The following is a 14,910-nucleotide window of genomic DNA, read 5'->3' as shown; positions in this document are numbered from 1 at the left end:
GCTGTTTTTCTGCATAGTGTTCTAGCCCCAGACCCATTCATTTGAATTAGCGAATTAGCCATCTGTGTGTCCACTGTGTCTGCCTGTATTCGGCTGGGATCAACAGAGCTCTCCTTCACCCCCTGTGCCGCTATGCAGGGTCGTCTGCCAGACGTGTTCCTCCTCTTGAACAGATTCAAGGCGTGCTGAGCACCAGATGGTTTGTCTGTAGGCTGAAAAACAAGCAGACCCATCTCTTTATGCTGAGCCATGCTAACCCGAACCTCACACCCTAATGCATAAAGCCATCTGAAACAAGCCATCACATGGCAAAAATGACACACAGTGGGCAAGTACGTCTCTGACTCCAGGACCATCAGCACAGACTCAACAGATAAAGACAAAGCCAGACTGCAGAGGATCATCCGAAAGGTTGATCGGTTGTAAACTTTCATCCATCCAGGACCTGCACGCCTCCGGGGCCCTAAAACAGGCCAGAAAGATTGTGTCCGAAACCTCCCATCCTGGTCTCTTTGAGCCACTCGCCTCTGGCAGCAGACTGCAGTCCATCGGGACCGGAACCACGTTCCACAAAAACAGCTTCTTTCCCACGACCATCAGACTCATTAATAAGGCTTGTGTCTAGCATTGACTTTGTGCCATCTTTTATAGTCATGGTGTGGCCGGATTCTATAAATAGTTTAGTCTTATGCCCTTATACACTCTGTGCATTAGTGTTTGCACCTGGTCTTCTCTCTATACCTAGAGTCTGACCATATGTGTCCTGTCACTGGGAATAGCTTAAGAACAGACAAAACTGGACTACAGTCAGCAGAAAACCTCTTATCATTTAACTAACAATTACCTGTCAGAATATTTGGGGAACCAGTCAATTAACCAGTCTATTTATTGCACTGTTTTCGTTTTTCCAGACGTTTTTTCTGCAGCTGATTAATGGTCTTCATGTTGACCTGACGGGATGAATTCGGCAGTGTTGACATCCATAATGGCGGAAACGCTACATGAGCACCCTCTTCAGGCGGGTGTCAAAAATTAACCTAAGTGTCGCCTCTTGGCATTCCATACTCTTTGCTTGTATAACAAGTTAATGGCCCAACGTAATGTTGCGCAATGTTATTATGTAGCCTAGCGTGCAGCTCCACCAGGAAGAGTCTCATTGCCGCCAGCCGAGCTCAATGGTCACTACGACTCGCCTCCGTTTGATCTGGCGTCATTTCTCCCATATCAGAATGGGAGACATGTCTTCCAAAACTCAGCTGCCGACTCCTGAAACCGCTCTCCCCGGAAGAAGAGAGAGTTTGAAAGTATCAGGTAGGGCTATGAGACATCTTTGTCAGCCTCTGTTGTATCGACAGCATGTCGCATTTGGCTAAAGCGTTATCTATTCGCGACCAGGCAGCATGACCAAGCAGTGTACTCTGGTTCATATACCAGTGCTCAGTATATGGACAATATGGAATTTGCCAAAATGCATATTGACCAGCCACAAAGCTTCTGGGAGAATTTCCTTTGGACAGATGAGACAAAACTGGAGCTTTTAGGCAAGTCACATCATCTCTGTGTTCACAGATGCAAAAATGAAGCATACAAAGAAAAGAACACTGTACCTACTGTGTAACATGGAGGAGACTTGGTTATGTTCTGGGGATGCTTTGCTGTATCTAGCACAGGGTGTCTTAAATCTGTGCAGGAGGGTACAATGTAATCTCAAAACTAACAAGGCATTCTGGAGCGTGATGTGCTGGGTTAGGGTTGGGTTGGGTTAGGGTTGGGTTGGGTTAGGGTTGGGTTAGGGTTAGGGTTGGGTTGGGTTGGGTTAGGGTTGGGTTAGGGTTGGGTTAGGGTTGGGCCCAGTGTCAGAAAGCTTGGTCTCAGTCGCAGGTCATGGGTCCTCCAACAGGATAATGACCAAAAACACAGCTAAAAACGGCATGTAGAGCATGGGATGGGTCAGCCAATATACCCTGGGGAGGGTTAGTGAGGGTCCAGCTGGTCTCTCCTGTGGGGAGGGTTAGTTAGGGTCCAGCTGGTCTCTCCTGTGGGGAGGGTTAGTTAGGGTCCAGCTGGTCTCTCCTGTGGGGAGGGTTAGTGAGGGTCCAGCTGGTCTCTCCTGTGGGGAGGGTTAGTGAGGGTCCAGCTGGTCTCTCCTGTGGGGAGGGTTAGTTAGGGTCCAGCTGGTCTCTCCTGTGGGGAGGGTTAGTGAGGGTCCAGCTGGTCTCTCCTGTGGGGAGGGTTAGTGAGGGTCCAGCTGGTCTCTCCTGTGGGGAGGGTTAGTGAGGGTCCAGCTGGTCTCTCCTGTGGGGAGGGTTAGTGAGGGTCCAGCTGGTCTCTCCTGTGGGGAGGGTTAGTGAGGGTCCAGCTGGTCTCTCCTGTGGGGAGGGTTAGTGAGGGTCCAGCTGGTCTCTCCTGTGGGGAGGGTTAGTGAGGGTCCAGCTGGTCTCTCCTGTGGGGAGGGTTAGTTAGGGTCCAGCTGGTCTCTCCTGTGGGGAGGGTTAGTTAGGGTCCAGCTGGTCTCTCCTGTGGGGAGGGTTAGTGAGGGTCCAGCTGGTCCCTCCTGTGGGGAGGGTTAGTTAGGGTCCAGCTGGTCTCTCCTGTGGGGAGGGTTAGTTAGGGTCCAGCTGGTCTCTCCTGTGGGGAGGGTTAGTTAGGGTCCAGCTGGTCTCTCCTGTGGGGAGGGTTAGTTAGGGTCCAGCTGGTCTCTCCTGTGGGGAGGGTTAGTGAGGGTCCAGCTGGTCTCTCCTGTGGGGAGGGTTAGTGAGGGTCCAGCTGGTCTCTCCTGTGGGGAGGGTTAGTTAGGGTCCAGCTGGTCTCTCCTGTGGGGAGGGTTAGTTAGGGTCCAGCTGGTCTCTCCTGTGGGGAGGGTTAGTTAGGGTCCAGCTGGTCTCTCCTGTGGGGAGGGTTAGTGAGGGTCCAGCTGGTCTCTCCTGTGGGGAGGGTTAGTGAGGGTCCAGCTGGTCTCTCCTGTGGGGAGGGTTAGTGAGGGTCCAGCTGGTCTCTCCTGTGGGGAGGGTTAGTGAGGGTCCAGCTGGTCTCTCCTGTGGGGAGGGTTAGTGAGGGTCCAGCTGGTCTCTCCTGTGGGGAGGGTTAGTGAGGGTCCAGCTGGTCTCTCCTGTGGGGAGGGTTAGTGAGGGTCCAGCTGGTCTCTCCTGTGGGGAGGGTTAGTGAGGGTCCAGCTGGTCTCTCCTGTGGGGAGGGTTAGTGAGGGTCCAGCTGGTCTCTCCTGTGGGGAGGGTTAGTGAGGGTCCAGCTGGTCTCTCCTGTGGGGAGGGTTAGTTAGGGTCCAGCTGGTCTCTCCTGTGGGGAGGGTTAGTTAGGGTCCAGCTGGTCTCTCCTGTGGGGAGGGTTAGTGAGGGTCCAGCTGGTCTCTCCTGTGGGGAGGGTTAGTTAGGGTCCAGCTGGTCTCTCCTGTGGGGAGGGTTAGTGAGGGTCCAGCTGGTCTCTCCTGTGGGGAGGGTTAGTGAGGGTCCAGCTGGTCTCTCCTGTGGGGAGGGTTAGTGAGGGTCCAGCTGGTCTCTCCTGTGGGGAGGGTTAGTTAGGGTCCAGCTGGTCTCTCCTGTGGGGAGGGTTAGTTAGGGTCCAGCTGGTCTCTCCTGTGGGGAGGGTTAGTGAGGGTCCAGCTAGTCTCTCCTGTGGGGAGGGTTAGTTAGGGTCCAGCTGGTCTCTCCTGTGGGGAGGGTTAGTTAGGGTCCAGCTGGTCTCTCCTGTGGGGAGGGTTAGTTAGGGTCCAGCTGGTCTCTCCTGTGGGGAGGGTTAGTTAGGGTCCAGCTGGTCCCTCCTGTGGGGAGGGTTAGTTAGGGTCCAGATGGTCTCTCCTGTGGGGAGGGTTAGTGAGGGTCCAGATGGTCTCTCCTGTGGGGAGGGTTAGTTAGGGTCCAGCTGGTCTCTCCTGTGGGGAGGGTTAGTGAGGGTCCAGCTGGTCTCTCCTGTGGGGAGGGTTAGTTAGGGTCCAGCTGGTCTCTCCTGTGGGGAGGGTTAGTGAGGGTCCAGATGGTCTCTCCTGTGGGGAGGGTTAGTTAGGGTCCAGCTGGTCTCTCCTGTGGGGAGGGTTAGTTAGGGTCCAGCTGGTCTCTCCTGTGGGGAGGGTTAGTTAGGGTCCAGCTGGTCTCTCCTGTGGGGAGGGTTAGTTAGGGTCCAGCTGGTCTCTCCTGTGGGGAGGGTTAGTGAGGGTCCAGCTGGTCTCTCCTGTGGGGAGGGTTAGTGAGGGTCCAGCTGGTCTCTCCTGTGGGGAGGGTTAGTTAGGGTCCAGCTGGTCTCTCCTGTGGGGAGGGTTAGTGAGGGTCCAGCTGGTCTCTCCTGTGGGGAGGGTTAGTGAGGGTCCAGCTGGTCTCTCCTGTGGGGAGGGTTAGTGAGGGTCCAGCTGGTCTCTCCTGTGGGGAGGGTTAGTGAGGGTCCAGCTGGTCTCTCCTGTGGGGAGGGTTAGTGAGGGTCCAGCTGGTCTCTCCTGTGGGGAGGGTTAGTGAGGGTCCAGCTGGTCTCTCCTGTGGGGAGGGTTAGTTAGGGTCCAGCTGGTCTCTCCTGTGGGGAGGGTTAGTGAGGGTCCAGCTGGTCTCTCCTGTGGGGAGGGTTAGTGAGGGTCCAGCTGGTCTCTCCTGTGGGGAGGGTTAGTGAGGGTCCAGCTGGTCTCTCCTGTGGGGAGGGTTAGTGAGGGTCCAGCTGGTCTCTCCTGTGGGGAGGGTTAGTGAGGGTCCAGCTGGTCTCTCCTGTGGGGAGGGTTAGTGAGGGTCCAGCTGGTCTCTCCTGTGGGGAGGGTTAGTGAGGGTCCAGCTGGTCTCTCCTGTGGGGAGGGTTAGTGAGGGTCCAGCTGGTCTCTCCTGTGGGGAGGGTTAGTTAGGGTCCAGCTGGTCTCTCCTGTGGGGAGGGTTAGTTAGGGTCCAGCTGGTCTCTCCTGTGGGGAGGGTTAGTGAGGGTCCAGCTGGTCTCTCCTGTGGGGAGGGTTAGTGAGGGTCCAGCTGGTCTCTCCTGTGGGGAGGGTTAGTGAGGGTCCAGCTGGTCTCTCCTGTGGGGAGGGTTAGTGAGGGTCCAGCTGGTCTCTCCTGTGGGGAGGGTTAGTGAGGGTCCAGCTGGTCTCTCCTGTGGGGAGGGTTAGTTAGGGTCCAGCTGGTCTCTCCTGTGGGGAGGGTTAGTTAGGGTCCAGCTGGTCTCTCCTGTGGGGAGGGTTAGTGAGGGTCCAGCTAGTCTCTCCTGTGGGGAGGGTTAGTTAGGGTCCAGCTGGTCCCTCCTGTGGGGAGGGTTAGTTAGGGTCCAGCTGGTCCCTCCTGTGGGGAGGGTTAGTTAGGGTCCAGATGGTCTCTCCTGTGGGGAGGGTTAGTGAGGGTCCAGATGGTCTCTCCTGTGGGGAGGGTTAGTTAGGGTCCAGCTGGTCTCTCCTGTGGGGAGGGTTAGTGAGGGTCCAGCTGGTCTCTCCTGTGGGGAGGGTTAGTTAGGGTCCAGCTGGTCTCTCCTGTGGGGAGGGTTAGTGAGGGTCCAGATGGTCTCTCCTGTGGGGAGGGTTAGTTAGGGTCCAGCTGGTCTCTCCTGTGGGGAGGGTTAGTTAGGGTCCAGCTGGTCTCTCCTGTGGGGAGGGTTAGTTAGGGTCCAGCTGGTCTCTCCTGTGGGGAGGGTTAGTTAGGGTCCAGCTGGTCTCTCCTGTGGGGAGGGTTAGTGAGGGTCCAGCTGGTCTCTCCTGTGGGGAGGGTTAGTGAGGGTCCAGCTGGTCTCTCCTGTGGGGAGGGTTAGTTAGGGTCCAGCTGGTCTCTCCTGTGGGGAGGGTTAGTGAGGGTCCAGCTGGTCTCTCCTGTGGGGAGGGTTAGTGAGGGTCCAGCTGGTCTCTCCTGTGGGGAGGGTTAGTGAGGGTCCAGCTGGTCTCTCCTGTGGGGAGGGTTAGTGAGGGTCCAGCTGGTCTCTCCTGTGGGGAGGGTTAGTGAGGGTCCAGCTGGTCTCTCCTGTGGGGAGGGTTAGTGAGGGTCCAGCTGGTCTCTCCTGTGGGGAGGGTTAGTTAGGGTCCAGCTGGTCTCTCCTGTGGGGAGGGTTAGTGAGGGTCCAGCTGGTCTCTCCTGTGGGGAGGGTTAGTGAGGGTCCAGCTGGTCTCTCCTGTGGGGAGGGTTAGTGAGGGTCCAGCTGGTCTCTCCTGTGGGGAGGGTTAGTGAGGGTCCAGCTGGTCTCTCCTGTGGGGAGGGTTAGTGAGGGTCCAGCTGGTCTCTCCTGTGGGGAGGGTTAGTGAGGGTCCAGCTGGTCTCTCCTGTGGGGAGGGTTAGTGAGGGTCCAGCTGGTCTCTCCTGTGGGGAGGGTTAGTGAGGGTCCAGCTGGTCTCTCCTGTGGGGAGGGTTAGTTAGGGTCCAGCTGGTCTCTCCTGTGGGGAGGGTTAGTTAGGGTCCAGCTGGTCTCTCCTGTGGGGAGGGTTAGTGAGGGTCCAGCTGGTCTCTCCTGTGGGGAGGGTTAGTGAGGGTCCAGCTGGTCTCTCCTGTGGGGAGGGTTAGTGAGGGTCCAGCTGGTCTCTCCTGTGGGGAGGGTTAGTGAGGGTCCAGCTGGTCTCTCCTGTGGGGAGGGTTAGTGAGGGTCCAGCTGGTCTCTCCTGTGGGGAGGGTTAGTGAGGGTCCAGCTGGTCTCTCCTGTGGGGAGGGTTAGTTAGGGTCCAGCTGGTCTCTCCTGTGGGGAGGGTTAGTGAGGGTCCAGCTGGTCTCTCCTGTGGGGAGGGTTAGTGAGGGTCCAGCTGGTCTCTCCTGTGGGGAGGGTTAGTGAGGGTCCAGCTGGTCTCTCCTGTGGGGAGGGTTAGTGAGGGTCCAGCTGGTCTCTCCTGTGGGGAGGGTTAGTTAGGGTCCAGCTGGTCTCTCCTGTGGGGAGGGTTAGTTAGGGTCCAGCTGGTCTCTCCTGTGGGGAGGGTTAGTTAGGGTCCAGCTGGTCTCTCCTGTGGGGAGGGTTAGTTAGGGTCCAGCTGGTCTCTCCTGTGGGGAGGGTTAGTTAGGGTCCAGCTGGTCTCTCCTGTGGGGAGGGTTAGTGAGGGTCCAGCTGGTCTCTCCTGTGGGGAGGGTTAGTGAGGGTCCAGCTGGTCTCTCCTGTGGGGAGGGTTAGTTAGGGTCCAGCTGGTCTCTCCTGTGGGGAGGGTTAGTTAGGGTCCAGCTGGTCTCTCCTGTGGGGAGGGTTAGTTAGGGTCCAGCTGGTCTCTCCTGTGGGGAGGGTTAGTTAGGGTCCAGCTGGTCTCTCCTGTGGGGAGGGTTAGTTAGGGTCCAGCTGGTCTCTCCTGTGGGGAGGGTTAGTGAGGGTCCAGCTGGTCTCTCCTGTGGGGAGGGTTAGTTAGGGTCCAGCTGGTCTCTCCTGTGGGGAGGGTTAGTTAGGGTCCAGCTGGTCTCTCCTGTGGGGAGGGTTAGTTAGGGTCCAGCTGGTCTCTCCTGTGGGGAGGGTTAGTTAGGGTCCAGCTGGTCTCTCCTGTGGGGAGGGTTAGTTAGGGTCCAGCTGGTCTCTCCTGTGGGGAGGGTTAGTTAGGGTCCAGCTGGTCTCTCCTGTGGGGAGGGTTAGTTAGGGTCCAGCTGGTCTCTCCTGTGGCGTCCCACAGGGTTCCATCCTGGGTCTCATTCTGTTCTCTATTCACATGGTTCTTCTTGGTACAAATAATTTACTAGAAAGGGTGTTCGGAGAGCACAGACCCCCAACCATGAATGCATGGGTGCCTCTGTACAGGCTACACATGCGTGCAAGCAGGGTTAGTTATGTTTGGATTGCTGCATTTGTTTGGTTGAGAGCTTTATGCCAGTCAAACCCCTGTGTCTCTGTGACCTTCCTATGTCAAGATATGGCAATTTCAATCCCCCCCATTGACAATGAATGGAGGGAATTTTTCACTCCTGAGCCTAACACTGGGTTCAGACTGGATGTGAAAACTCTGCGAAGACTCAATTCTCACATGAGAAGGAGGCTGCTGTATTTCTACACACCAGTCACTAAGGGATTCTGTTCCTCTGCACTTTATTCACACACATTTGCTTGCGGCTCTCTTTGTGTTGGGGTCCATCTGTGCTGTACAGGTTTGTGTAAGTGCATAAGAATAACCTGTGCTGGGTTAGGGTTAGGGTTAGGGTCATTAACAGCCCTTTTCTCTCCCCCTGTGTGTCTTAGCCAAGCATGATGTCAACAGCAACAGGACTTTGCCACCGTTCCCAGAAGGAGTGCAGATGGCCATATTTGGTGAGTGTGTGTGTGGGGCGGGGGGGGGCAGTGTGGAGGGAGTTAAGGGAAGATGGGCAGGGGAGGTGGAGAGGTAGAGGTGAGCGATGGAGAGATTGTGAGAAGGAAGAGAAGATACAGGAGGGGATGGCAGGGAAGAGAGGGACACAAACTCTTTGAACCACTCCCCTCTGGCAGGAGGCTGCGGTCCATCAGGGCCAGAACCCTAACCCTAACCCTTAACCCTAACCTTCTTCCCAACTGCAACCGGCCTCATCAGCAAGGCCCGTGTGCCCATTATTTTATACATTACTTTTGATTGTATTGTACAGTGCCTCTGGAAAGTATTCATATCCCTTCACTTTTTTCACATTTTGTCATTACATTTACAGCTTTATTCCAAAATTGATGACTTTTTTTTTCTCTCAAAATTCTACACATAATACCCCATAATGACAAAGTGAAAAATGTTTTTTAGACATTTTTGCAAATTTATTACATACTGTACTGTATGTATTCACACTCTTTACTCAATACTTTGTTGAAACACCTTTGGCAGCAATTACAGCCTCAAGTCTTCTTGAGTATGATGCTACAAACTTGGCACACCTATTTTTGGTCTTCTTTGCAGATCCTCTCAAGCTCCATCAGGTTTGATGGGGAGAGTCGGTGCACAGCCATTTTCAGATCCCTCCAGAGATGTTAAATTGGGTTCAAGTCTGGACTCTGGCTGGGCCACTCAAGGACATTCACAGATTTGTCCTGAAGCCACTCCTTTGTTCTCTTGGCTCTGTGCTTATCGTTGTCCTGTTGGAAGGTGAACCTTCACCCCAGTCTGAGGTCCAGAGCGCTCTGAAGCAAGTTTTCATCAAGGATCTCTCTGTATATTGCTGCATTCATCTTTCTCTCGATCCTGACTGGTCTCCCAGTTCCTGCCACTGAAAAACATCCCCACAGCATGATGCTACCACCAGCATGCTTCACTGTAGGGATGGTGTTATCCAGGTAATGATACCAGCATGCTTCACTGTAGGGATGGTGTTATCCAGGTAATGATACCAGCATGCTTCACTGTAGGGATGGTGTTATCCAGGTAATGATACCAGCATGCTTCACTGTAGGGATGGTGTTAGCCAGGTAATGATACCAGCATGCTTCACTGTAGGGATGGTGTTATCCAGGTAATGATACCAGCATGCTTCACTGTAGGGATGGTGATAGCCAGGTAATGAGTAGTGCCTGGTTTCCTCCAGACATGATACTTGATTCTCTGTTCACATGTCTCAATCAGTCATCCATTGATCATCTTCAACTTGTCCAAAATGCAGCTGCCAGATTACTTACCAGGTCAAAAAAGTCTTGTCACATGACACCCATACTCGCCGCCCTGCACTGGCTACCTGTCTCTTTTAGAATACAGTTCAAGGTGTTGCTCTTCACCTTCAAAGCCATCCAGGGACTAGCCCCCAGCTACATCTGTGACCTCATCCCCCACCACACCTCCAGCCGGATCTTGAGATCATCTGACCAGGGGCTCCTGACAGTGCCTCGGACGCGGCTAAAGACAAAGGGGGATGGGACCTTTGGGGTTGTGGCTCCTAGACTGTGGAACGCGCTCCCACAGGATCTGAGAGCTGCTGCGTCTGTGGACAGTTTTAAAGGGCAGCTAAAGACGCACCTCTACAGACAAGCCTTCGAGTGCTAGGCCGTCTCTATCTGCCACACTCTCTCATTTCAGCTTGCCTGTTTTCCCCTGACACTGACCTCTTTTATGTCACAATGTTTATACAATCCTGTCTCGGAGGTCTACAGACAATTCCTTTGACTTCATGGTTTCATGTCCAATCACTTGAATTGATCACAGGTGGACTCTTGAATTGATCACAGGTGGACTCTTGAATTGATCACAGGTGGACTCTTGAATTGATCACAGGTGGACTCTTGAATTGATCACAGGTGGACTCTTGAATTGATCACAGGTGGACTCCAATCAAGCTGTAGAAACATCTCAAGGATGATCAGGGGAAATAGGATGCCACTAAGCTCATTTTTGAGTGTTTTGAGACTTTTGGGGGGGAAGTAATGTAATCCATTTTTAATAAGGTTGTAATGTGGAAAAAGTGAAGGGATATGAATACTTTTCAGATGCACTGTATATAGGATTGTATTGCACAAGGCAGGAGCACACTAGGAGTTAGATAAGGAAGGGAGGAGCAGATGGAGGTTAGGGGTAGGGAAGGATGAGGGGATGTGGGGGAGGATGGAGGTTAGGGGTAGGGAAGGATGAGGGGATGTGGGGGAGGATGGAGGGTAGGGGTAGGGAAGGATGAGGGGATGTGGGGGAGAATGGAGGTTAGGGGTAGGGAAGGATGAGGGGATGTGGGGGAGGATGGAGGTTAGGGGTAGGGAAGGATGAGGGGATGTGATGGAGGTTAGGGGTAGGGAAGGATGAGGGGATGTGAGGGAGGATGGAGGGTAGGGGTAGGGAAGGATGAGGGGATGTGGGGGAGGATGGAGGGTAGGGGTAGGGAAGGATGAGGGGATGTGATGGAGGTTAGGGGTAGGGAAGGATGAGGGGATGTGGGGGAGGATGGAGGTTGGGGGTAGGGAAGGATGAGGGGAGGATGGAGGGTAGGGGTAGGGAAGGATGAGGGGATGTGAGGGAGGATGGAGGTTAGGGGTAGGGAAGGATGAGGGGATGTGGGGGAGGATGGAGGTTAGGGGTAGGGAAGGATGAGGGGATGTGGGGGAGGATGGAGGTTAGGGGTAGGGAAGGATGAGGGGATGTGGGGGAGGATGGAGGTTAGGGGTAGGGAAGGATGAGGGGATGTGGGGGAGGGTAGGGGTAGGGAAGGATGAGGGGATGTGGGGGAGGATGGAGGTTAGGGGTAGGGAAGGATGAGGGGATGTGGGGGAGGATGGAGGTTAGGGGTAGGGAAGGATGAGGGGATGTGAGGGAGGATGGAGGTTAGGGGTAGGGAAGGATGAGGGGATGTGGGGGAGGATGGAGGGTAGGGGTAGGGAAGGATGAGGGGATGTGGGGGAGGATGGAGGTTAGGGGTAGGGAAGGATGAGGGGATGTGAGGGAGGATGGAGGTTAGGGGTAGGGAAGGATGAGGGGATGTGAGGGAGGATGGAGGTTAGGGGTAGGGAAGGATGAGGGGATGTGAGGGAGGATGGAGGTTAGGGGTAGGGAAGGATGAGGGGATGTGATGGAGGTTAGGGGTAGGGAAGGATGAGGGGATGTGGGGGAGGATGGAGGGTAGGGAAGGATGAGGGGATGTGATGGAGGTTAGGGGTAGGGAAGGATGAGGGGATGTGGGGGAGGATGGAGGTTAGGGGTAGGGAAGGATGAGGGGATGTGAGGGAGGATGGAGGTTAGGGGTAGGGAAGGATGAGGGGATGTGGGGGAGGATGGAGGGTAGGGGTAGGGAAGGATGAGGGGATGTGGGGGAGGATGGAGGTTAGGGGTAGGGAAGGATGAGGGGATGTGGGGGAGGATGGAGGTTAGGGGTAGGGAAGGATGAGGGGATGTGAGGGAGGATGGAGGTTAGGGGTAGGGAAGGATGAGGGGATGTGAGGGAGGATGGAGGTTGGGGGTAGGGAAGGATGAGGGGATGTGATGGAGGTTAGGGTTAGGGAAGGATGAGGGGATGTGAGGGAGGATGGAGGTTAGGGTTAGGGAAGGATGAGGGGATGTGAGGGAGGATGGAGGTTAGGGGTAGGGAAGGATGAGGGGATGTGAGGGAGGATGGAGGTTGGGGGTAGGGAAGGATGAGGGGATGTGGGGGAGGATGGAGGGTAGGGGTAGGGAAGGATGAGGGGATGTGAGGGAGGATGGAGGTTAGGGGTAGGGAAGGATGAGGGGATGTGGGGGAGGATGGAGGTTAGGGGTAGGGAAGGATGAGGGGATGTGAGGGAGGATGGAGGGTAGGGAAGGATGAGGGGATGTGGGGGAGAATGGAGGGTAGGGGTAGGGAAGGATGAGGGGATGTGAGGGAGGATGGAGGTTGGGGGTAGGGAAGGATGAGGGGATGTGGGGGAGGATGGAGGTTAGGGGTAGGGAAGGATGTGGGGGAGGATGGAGGTTAGGGGTAGGGAAGGATGAGGGGATGTGAGGGAGGATGGAGGTTAGGGGTAGGGAAGGATGAGGGGATGTGAGGGAGGATGGAGGGTAGGGGTAGGGAAGGATGAGGGGATGTGAGGGAGGATGGAGGGTAGGGGGAGGGAAGGATGAGGGGATGTGGGGGAGAATGGAGGTTAGGGGTAGGGAAGGATGAGGGGATGTGGGGGAGGATGGAGGTTAGGGGTAGGGAAGGATGAGGGGATGTGGGGGAGGATGGTTAGGGGTAGGGAAGGATGAGGGGATGTGGGGGAGGATGGAGGTTGGGGGTAGGGAAGGATGAGGGGATGTGGGGGAGGATGGAGGTTAGGGGTAGGGAAGGATGAGGGGATGTGGGGGAGAATGGAGGTTAGGGGTAGGGAAGGATGAGGGGATGTGGGGGAGGATGGAGGGTAGGGGTAGGGAAGGATGAGGGGATGTGGGGGAGGATAGAGAGATGAGGAGGATGGGGTGTGGAGGAGGATGGAGAGATGAGGATGGAGAGATGTTGAGGAGGATAGAGAGATGAGGATGGGGTGTGGAGGTGGATGGAGAGATGAGGAGGAGGATGGAGAGATGAGGATGGAAGGATGAGGAGGAGGAAGGAGAGATGAGGTGGATGGGGGATGTGGAGGAGGATGGAGGAATGTGGAGGAGGATGGGGGTGTGGAGGAGGATGGAGAGATGAGGAGGATGGGGTGTGGAGGTGGATGGAGAGATGAGGAGGAGGATGGAGAGATGAGGAGGATGGAGAGATGAGGAGGAGGAGGATGGAGGGATGAGGAGGAGGATGGAGAGATGAGGAGGAGGATGTGGGGGAGGATGGAGGAATGTGGAGGAGGATGGGGGTGTGGAGGAGGATGGAGAGATGAGGATGGAAGGATGTGGAGGAGGATGGAGGAATGTGGAGGAGGATGGGGGTGTGGAGGAGGATGGAGAGATGAGGAGGATGGAGAGATGAGGAGGAGGATGGAGAGATGAGGAGGAGGATGGAGAGATGAGGAGGAGGATGGAGGGATGAGGAGGAGGATGGAGAGATGAGGAGGAGGATGGAGAGATGAGGAGGATGGAGGGATGAGGAGGAGGATGGAGAGATGAGGAGGAGGATGTGGGGGAGGATGGAGGAATGTGGAGGAGGATGGAGGAATGTGGAGGAGGATGGAGAGATGAGGAGGAGGATGGAGAGATGAGGAGGAGGATGGAGAGATGAGGAGGAGGATGTGGGGGAGGATGGAGGAATGTGGAGGAGGATGGAGGAATGTGGAGGAGGATGGGGGTGTGGAGGAGGATGGAGAGATGAGGAGGAGGATGGAGAGATGAGGAGGAGGATGGAGGGATGAGGAGGAGGATGGAGGGATGAGGAGGAGGATGGAGAGATGAGGAGGAGGATGTGGGGGAGGCTTCATCCATCCACTGCTTCCACCTGTCCATGTCTGTGACCGTTGTGTCCTGTGTTCCAGGGATGGGCTGTTTCTGGGGGGCAGAGAGGAGGTTCTGGAGGCAGATGGGGGTGTACTCCACCCAGGTGGGCTACTCTGGAGGCCTCACCCCCAACCCCTCATACGAGGAGGTCTGCACAGGTAGGACTCACCTCTGACCTCTGCTGTACCTCACGCTGAGACATTCACATACAGTACTTGATGTCTGGACAGAGCATGCAGTGTTATCCAGAGGTCCCTAACCCTAACCCTAACCCCAGTGTTATCCAGAGGTCCCTAACCCTAACCCTAACCCCAGTGTTATCCAGAGGTCCCTAACCCTAACCCTAACCCCAGTGTTATCCAGAGGCCCCTAACCCTAACCCTAACCCCAGTGTTATCCAGAGGCCCCAGACATGAAACTAGTTTCTATAGAGGTAGCTGGTATTTCTATAAAGACATTTTTATTTTATGTTATTTTATTTGTTAATAACCTGTCTCTCTCTCTTGCTCTAGCTGGTGTTAATGACCTGTCTCTCTCAGCTCTAGCTGGTGTTAATGACCTGTCTCTCTCAGCTCTGCTGGTGTTAACGACCTGTCTCTCTCAGCTCTGCTAGTGTTAATGACCTGTCTCTCTCTCTTGCTCTAGCTGGTGTTAATGACCTGTCTCTCTCAGCTCTAGCTGGTGTTAATGACCTGTCTCTCTCAGCTCTAGCTGGTGTTAATAACCTGTCTCTCTCAGCTCTAGCTGGTGTTAATAACCTGTCTCTCTCTCTTGCTCTAGCTGGTGTTAATAACCTGTCTCTCTCTCTTGCTCTAGCTGGTGTTAATGACCTGTCTCTCTCAGCTCTGCTGGTGTTAATGACCTGTCTCTCTCAGCTCTAGCTGGTGTTAATGACCTGTCTCTCTCAGCTCTAGCTGGTGTTAATGACCTGTCTCTCTCAGCTCTAGCTGGTGTTAATGACCTGTCTCTCTCAGCTCTGCTGGTGTTAATGACCTGTCTCTCTCAGCTCTGCTGGTGTTAATAACCTGTCTCTCTGAGCTCTGCTAGTGTTAATGACCTGTCTCTCTCAGCTCTGCTGGTGTTAATGACTTGTCTCTCTCAGCTCTGCTGGTGTTAATGACCTGTCTCTCTCAGCTCTGCTGGTGTTAATAACCTGTCTCTCTGAGCTCTGCTAGTGTTAATGACCTGTCTCTCTCAGCTCTGCTGGTGTTAATGACTTGTCTCTCTCAGCTCTGCTGGTGTTAATGACC

At 54.9% G+C, this 14,910-nt stretch overlaps 1 protein-coding gene across 1 annotated transcript in view; it reads left to right on the top strand.

Annotated features, from left to right (window-relative positions):
• The first annotated feature begins 1,151 nt into the window (after nucleotides 1-1,151).
• Nucleotides 1,152-14,910, top strand: part of msraa (methionine sulfoxide reductase Aa) — a 23,040-nt gene continuing 9,281 nt past the window's right edge. The window contains exons 1-3 of the mRNA XM_084440393.1: nucleotides 1,152-1,311; nucleotides 8,089-8,157; nucleotides 13,699-13,818. Of these exons, the coding sequence (XP_084296519.1) occupies nucleotides 1,176-1,311; nucleotides 8,089-8,157; nucleotides 13,699-13,818 (325 nt within the window). The 5' untranslated portion in view covers nucleotides 1,152-1,175. The remainder of the gene's footprint in view (nucleotides 1,312-8,088; nucleotides 8,158-13,698; nucleotides 13,819-14,910) is intronic.

This window comes from Borostomias antarcticus (assembly GCF_949987555.1).
Source record: "Borostomias antarcticus genome assembly, chromosome: 6".
In the NCBI taxonomy this organism is placed as follows: Eukaryota; Metazoa; Chordata; class Actinopteri; order Stomiiformes; family Stomiidae; genus Borostomias; species Borostomias antarcticus.
This window is presented reverse-complemented; position numbering and strand designations above follow the sequence as displayed.